This window comes from Gadus macrocephalus, chromosome 18 (genome assembly GCF_031168955.1).
Source record: "Gadus macrocephalus chromosome 18, ASM3116895v1".
Taxonomy (NCBI): Eukaryota; Metazoa; Chordata; class Actinopteri; order Gadiformes; family Gadidae; genus Gadus; species Gadus macrocephalus.
In genome coordinates, this window is record NC_082399.1 from 1,708,170 (window position 1) to 1,715,540 (window position 7,371).

Sequence of the window (7,371 nt, forward strand, 5' to 3'; positions counted from 1 at the left end):
TGAACGAGTTATGGGAAAGTTGCTACGTCTGATTGAAGCGAAACATGGTTTGTTTACTTGTTTTCTTGCCAGCCACATATTTCAGACAGCCAATCAGAGACAGGCAGGCAGAAAGACTATCAGCAAGATTGAGGATAATGCATTAATTCATACAAAAATATATCAGAGTTTGGGAATAAGGCATTTACATTTCCTGTCCCCCCCACAATGGAACATGATCCAAAACTATTTAAAGGTTACGTTTATCACCCCTAGCCCTCAGCTTAGCTTCCCTTCATTCAATTGTTGTCAGTTGATGTGAAATGTTTTTTACTATTTTCCCTTCAAGTTTCTATTACAAGTTGCAACGGTCTTCACATTTTGATACTGCAATCTTGGCCAGGTATTTTTGGCAAAAACAAACAGGTCAACGAACAGTATTATAGGAAGTTATTTTTTTGAGATAGCAAGGCTCAAGAAACTTGAACAATATAAATCTTTAGTTTATTTAGGGAAGATAAAAGGGGCAGTCTTTCATTACAATACAAAAATATCTGAAACCATTGGTACATCAACTTCCTATGAACCCATAATAAACTTTAGCAATGTGGGCTTTTAGCTCAGTGGCGACTGGCCAGCCATAACAATGTCCCTTTGCCCTCAGACATTGCTGAACAACCCACTCTGGCCCTCCAGAAGTTGACCAAAAATGGATGCATCTTGTGAACTTCCAGTGAAACAATTCACAAGTTATGTCAACGTAAAAGTTTCAGAACCAAAGCCTCGGTCAATAAAAGGAAAGTACTTCTACAAACAACCTCGCTTCATCCATTTCAATCCACGTCTCTTTCAATCCATCTCTCTTTCATATCCCTCCCTTTCAATCTCTGTCTCCTGTATTGAGGAAACATCTATAAGAATCTGTTGAACTGTACAGCCGAGTTTTCACTCAACTCAATCTCTCCCCTTAACTGGCAACATTTATCTTTCCTATTTTAGCATTAAAATAAAAAATGTATGACATTAAGTGCAATGAAGGTAAAACCTTAAAAATGTATACATATTCAGCAAAAGTGTCAACAGATTCTACATACTTTTGAGAAACATGCAGAACCGAAATATTCAGCTTCAGGGATATTGAACCTTAAAACAGCATCCAAACTCCACATATCCTCATTAATGTGGAGCAAAGCCTTGATTCATTCTCGGTGCTTCTCAAGCTTAAAATAATACTTATTTAAACGGATGATACCTTAATATTTAGCAAATCAAAAAAGGATATTAAATCACTCCAAGCGACTGGCTAACAGTGGACATAACGGACTACAGGCTAGCTAACGGCGGTACAGAATTCACCCATTGGCTTCCCGGCTAGCAAACTGACTAAATGTGGAGCTTACAGCAGGCTAGCTGACCGTTACAGGCTAGCCAACTGGCTTTCAGTCTAGCTAACTAGCTTACAGACTAGCCTACTAGCCAAAAGCCCAGCTAACTGCCGTTGAGACTATGCTCCTCTATGCAAATTAAATACAAACAGGTATCCTATTCCACTAGCCGCTAAATGGAAGCCGATGACATTAAGATTAACATAGCCCTGGCTACGATCCCCATGCTTTAGGCTTCAACAATCACTAATACATTGAAGACTACATTCACCACTATCATTTTCTAGGCTACAACCACCACTAACTTGTTCTAGGCTATGATAACAGCATACTGAAGGCTACAAACAACATTTTCGAGGCTACAATCACTACTAACATGTTCTTTCTAGGGTACAACTAAATCTAGCATGTTCTAGGTAATGATCACCACTAGCATGCTGTAGCCTATATGTTCAAGTTCAGAGTCCCACTCAGCGGAAACTATGGCATGGTTAGAATAAAGTGCAAAGGATTAAAGGATAATGTCACATTTCGTCTTTGAATAATGTTGATCATGTACCACATGAATCAACATTTTCCGGCCCGACTTTCTTCGGGCCTGGGCTGGTGTGTACATTTCTGCACATCTTGATGGAGGGTAAGGCACTAATTTTGGATTTGGGCTTATAGATTACAGCATATGTAAAGGCACTCACATCGTCAGGTTTGACGAATGGCATCTTAACAGTTCGGAACACATCCTGTTCAGTAAAACCAGCGCTTGGTCAAACTTCCGCAAGACATTGTATCGTCTAAACCCAATCGTCCTTTAGAATACTTTGGAATATATTTTGAATATCAAGGCATTGATCTTCGCAGAGAGCTTGAGGAATACTTGCGGGTGAAACTGTGCATATCGCTGGGCATTAGATGCAAGGGGCCGAGGGTCAGGAGTTAGCAATACAAAGTAAGGTGCAGAAGGTCAGTAGTTAGAACTAGAAATAATGTGCATTCAGGAGGGCTTATCATTCCCTGCAGCCGATTCCCGTTTTCATTTCTGTGACTCATGTGCAGGTGAAACCTAAATCTACTCATGTTAGTCTTGATTGCTGTGATGCAATAGGTAACAGTAACGTAAAGTTCTTCATCAAAGCCTGTGGGACCTCTACGAGGTCCAGGGCGCGCTGAAGGGGGTTCTGCGGTCACCAGTAGGGGGCGCTGTTCTCTATGCGGCCCCAGCTCTGCCACCCTGGGAAGACCCCGGTCGACGTCCGGGGGCTTCCGAACTGGTCACACTCTGCGTACCTCCCTCCTTCCAGCTTCTCCAACACCTCCTCCAGCCCTCCGGTCTTGGGGCTAGGGTTCGGCTCCGGCTCGGACGGGACCAGGCCGTAGTTGCTGCCGTGGTTATTGTCCCAGAAGACCTCGTCCTGAGCCGTGTAACAGATGCAGAACTCGACCCGTTTGGAGGACGCCTCCGGCAGCGAGATGTCGAAGGAGAAAGTGTCGGTGTCGGGACAACTGTACACGTTGTTCAGGTACGGACAGGGAACGTCACGGAAGGAGATCCACGAGTCAAAGGTGATCCGGACTGACACGGACTTCTCAAAGCTGACGTTTTGGACCTTGATGGTACCGGAGAGAGAGCCGTCTTGGACGGAACAGTTCTCCAGGGAGACCTGCTGGGCTTTGAGGCGCTGGCGGAGGTCCAGGTAGTCTTCAAAGGGTGGAGTGAAGTCCAGCACAAGACCACTTGAGTCCAAGATGTCCGAACCTGTCGGAAAATAAAGCGATTGGTAAGCACTGGACATGAACAACTAACATGAGAGACAACTCTTCATGTCGAATTATGTTTGAGAAATATCAGCTTGTTAAGATCCTCCATAGTCCCTGAGTATTACAGTTACTGCGCTCTCTACTTCAGTCTGCTTGATCTCGTTCTTTATCAAAACATCTCGTCCTTTCCTTTAGCTGTTGTCTGGACAACAGCTATAGACACTCCAGATAGTCTGTTAGGAGATTGTTGTCATGGTCACCAAATTATTTATTTAATTATGTATTTCTATCGATCCAAACCTACTAATGACCTCGTCCCTGAATATCAGGTGTCCCTTCTCCTGCCTGCGGATTGGCTGAAAGAATACCGAGACTGAACTACCTGTGTTTTCTTCTTGCCTCAGTCTGGCCAGGGCTCCCTCTATGTCCGAGAGGTGGAACTGCAGCTCGGCCAGGGGGTCTTCCTCCTTGTAGAAGATGATGTCAGCGAGGGCCAGGCCGTGAGCGTCCGCAAACACCACCTGCTTCTTCCTGGGGGGTGCGGCCCTGCTGGACGCCAACCTCCCGCCGCTGATGGCCACGGGCGGTCCGGAGACCTCGTAACCATGGTTACCGTCGGCATGCCCGGGGGCCAGACAGGGCCGCAGATCCTGGCATCGCGGGTAAAGTGTGTTTGCCAGGCGGCAGTTGTCGTAGTTACCAAGAAAGGAGCACAGCGGCGGGGAGCTAGCCAGGCAGATTCTCATCGCCATGTCGACGGGCATCATGGGAGGGTTTGTCAGAGGAAAAGCCCTACAGAAGAGGAGTGAGAAGAAGAAGAAGAAGAAGAAGAAGAAGAAGAAGAAGAAGAAGAAAGAGAGAATATTGAAATTGATCTCTGACGAAACCTGTGTACCTTTAGGACTTCCTGGTTTCTACATATATTGGTGCTACTGTCCCATGTCTACCTGGTTCAGCGTTGACCAAACCATCAATAACACAGTAAAATTACAACGATATTACGTTTCTATATTACATTTAATCCTACTATCGTAAGAGCTACATTGTTTTCAATGGAACCAAACTCTAGGTTCATATATTTGGGGGCAATGCGTGTCCTGCCAGTGTCAGAGGCCTTCCACCATCTTTCCATCACTTAATTTGAAAAGTCGAACAACAGCGAATATTATACTTACATTTTTCAATTTTATCTATTTCAATAAGGCTATGTAATTCCTGTGTAATCAACGACATCCCGACCTGGGACGTTTAGCATAAATACGCTCAGAAAGCGTCAGAACAACGCCGAGTCTGAAGTTGCGCAGTTTGTCTGAAGCAGACTTTGTTGCAATCATGTCGCTGTCATATCCCAAAAACCAACACACATCTCACCTTGTGCAATGCATCGGCCGCACGGGCGCCCCGAATACAATTCAAGGAATCCTTCGATGTTCGCTCAACAAACGTGAGGAACAGCGGCCAGAACTTGTAGGCGTCTTTCCCATGCAGGCAGACACACACCTGGCTCTCATTCCAGCACACGCCCCCGTCCAGCGGACCGACTCAGCCTAATGGCACGACCTCGGCTCGGGCCGTTGGCTCGCTGTTACCCGGACATGACGAAACCGGAGGCGACGCTTTGGCCACCACGTACGCACAAGTCGTTGATTGTTCCGTTTTTTTTATGTTATTTTCATATCGCCATATTACGATTTAAATTGCATGGTTGATTAATGCTCAACATTATCCCTGGGCTGGCAATGATTATGTGTATGTATTTTAGTGTCTTTATTTTATCTTTCAGATTATTTATTTTACTTTTCAAAGGTACACTTATTTATATCGGTTTGTTCCTTTTTATTGTTTGATTGATTGTATTTTATATCGTTACTTTGATAATGTGAAACTGTCTGACTGCTTTAATATGAACACATCTATTCAATGAGTGTATACAGTAGGCTATACTGACAAAGTATACATATGATTAACTCTCATGTCAATATACTACTGAAATATAATCATATCGTATCCTATATTACACTCACTATTTTAGCAGCTTCACACGTCCAGATCAATGTGAATTTGCAAGATTTAGACTGGCTCATGTTTAATTTATAATAATATCTAGTAAGTAGCACGTATGGCAATTAGCGATATCTCAATTTATGACAATAATTGATAGGCCTACAATAACCACAATCATATCAATGTATCATAGTCAAGTCAATATAGAGAAATCATTATAAACACTACTGCAAAATAGTCAAGAACAGTCTATTTACAACGGACACCTAGACTACAATAAAAAGGTTTTTATTAACTTGTCTGATAAGAGACAGACGTCTGGCTGCCTGGGCAACTGTGCTTTAATACTTTGGTTACATCTTTGTCCTCTCCATCATCTTCATCACCAACAGTAAAACATAAGTGCGTACTGAAGTTGTGCAACACGTAAAATAAAATACACACACCATTAAATCACGTATAATACATTTGATAAAACAAACTGTAAATGGTTATTTGTTGTGCTTAGAACATGACATGTAAAATATTCCATACTACACATGACATCTGAAAATGTACACTTTACGGAACATGACATATGGCCTTGGAATTCCTTGTGTTGCCTTACAAAAGAGTACCAACTCTAAACTACAGATGGAACTCTAAACGGCAGATTGGTAACAACTCGAAACTACAGATGGGTATGAACTCTTATACAGATGGAACTATAAACTACAGATAGAACTGTCAACTACAGATGGTTAAGAACTCTAAACTACAGATGGAACTCTCAATGACAGATGGAACATTATACGACAGATACAGATGGAGCTCAGAACTACCGATGTAGCTCGAAACTAGAACTCTAAACTACAGATGGTAAAAGTATAGCACAGATGAAATTCTAAACAACAGATGGAACTCAAAACTACAGATGGAAAAACACACTACAGATGGGTAAGGACACTAAACTACACACAGGTTAGAACTCTAAACTACTGATGGAAGTCTAAACCACAGATGGATACAAACTCTTAACAACAGATGAGTAAGAACACTAAACTAAAGATGAAACACTTAGATGAGGGAGTTCTAAACTACAGATGGAAATCGAAAAACTACAGATGGGTAACACCGCTAAACTACAGACGTGTTAGAACTCTGAATTCTCCGTACCGTTGGACTAACGTCCCGTCCTGCTACCGTCAGAGCTCCCCAACACGGTTCCTGAAAGGAGTGTGTAATACTGCAATACACCACGAGGGGGCGCCCCCACACTGCCAGCCCTAACACTGACAACATCGTATGGCTTAACTGCAACACAATTAGCATTAAAAACAACATTAAAAGTAATACTGTTTGGCTCCACCTGGTAATGTTCATTAAGCAAAGAACAGAAAAAAAAACTTAGATCAATAACATCCTCCATTAGCCTACCATTGGCGTCACCGTGGCAACCTATCTGGCAGCACAGCTGTCCAATCAGATTGTTTTGGTTATAATTTGAATCCACCCAGCAAAAAAGGGCAAAAATATATAGCAACAGACAGAGCTAATAATCTGCACTTCATAGTTTACAAAGATTGTTCCGTGTTAACATGTCAACCAGGTTAGTCGGTTGCGGTTGGTTAATATCATTAACCGGCAGGTGGTAACCAGCGGACCATTGTAACCAGGTTGATATGGTAACCAGCGATGGAGCCATATATTAATGGGTCACACATGTGATGTTGAGAACGTTGAAGTGAAGCATAGCTGATAGCTTATTTAATAGTATTTGGTATATTTGAGTCGTTTGGTTCTTAGGAATAGCACTACTCGTATTTGTTTAGAATAAGGCTTAAACAGTGCAAACTGACCTTCCCATCATACTTCATATACATCTACCCTGACGTGCCACATAAATACAAAAATACTATCACAAAGGCACTGCGTGGTGTTTGAAACGGTGGAGCGGGCAGCTGTCAGACAGCCTCAACATATGACCAGCAGTCCCCATCCCAAGCCGTATCGGAGCTCCGCTGGTCATGTCTTGGTCAACATCACCAACCGGCTCTGAGCTCCGCTGGTCATGTCTTGGTCAACATCACCAACCGGCTCTGAGCTCCGCTGGTCATGTCTTGGTCAACATCACCAACCGGCTCTGAGCTCCGCTGGTCATGTCTTGGTTAACATCACCAACCGGCTCTGAGCTCCGCTGGTCATGTCTTGGTCAACATCACCAACCGGCTCTGAGCTCCGCTGGTCATGTCTTGGTTAACATCACCAA

General features: G+C 43.2%; 2 protein-coding genes across 2 annotated transcripts in view; both read right to left on the minus strand.

Moving 5' to 3' along the window:
- Window positions 1-477: 477 nt before the first annotated feature.
- Window positions 478-4,750, minus strand: LOC132446936 (protein phosphatase 1 regulatory subunit 3C-B-like). The gene is made up of 3 exons (XM_060037540.1): window positions 4,491-4,750; window positions 3,502-3,911; window positions 478-3,117 (listed from the first exon to the last, which is right to left on the minus strand). The coding sequence occupies exons 1-3, from the start codon at window positions 4,502-4,504 to the stop codon at window positions 2,546-2,548; spliced, it is 996 nt and encodes a 331-aa protein (XP_059893523.1). The 5' UTR covers window positions 4,505-4,750; the 3' UTR covers window positions 478-2,545.
- Window positions 4,751-5,395: 645 nt separating this feature from the next.
- The window catches only part of LOC132446865 (rho GTPase-activating protein SYDE1), a 16,034-nt gene continuing 14,058 nt past the window's right edge, over window positions 5,396-7,371 (minus strand). Inside the window, exon 14 of the mRNA XM_060037421.1 lies at window positions 5,396-7,371. This exon is cut by the window's right edge and continues 266 nt beyond it. The gene's annotated coding sequence lies outside the window, so the exon portion shown is untranslated.

Excerpts from the sequence above, each read along its gene's own strand:
- LOC132446936 (XM_060037540.1), bottom strand. Across the intron at positions 3,118-3,501 it reads GAGGCAAGAAGAAAACACAG|GTTCGGACATCTTGGACTCA; the intron begins GTAGTTCAGTCT and ends ATTTTCCGACAG.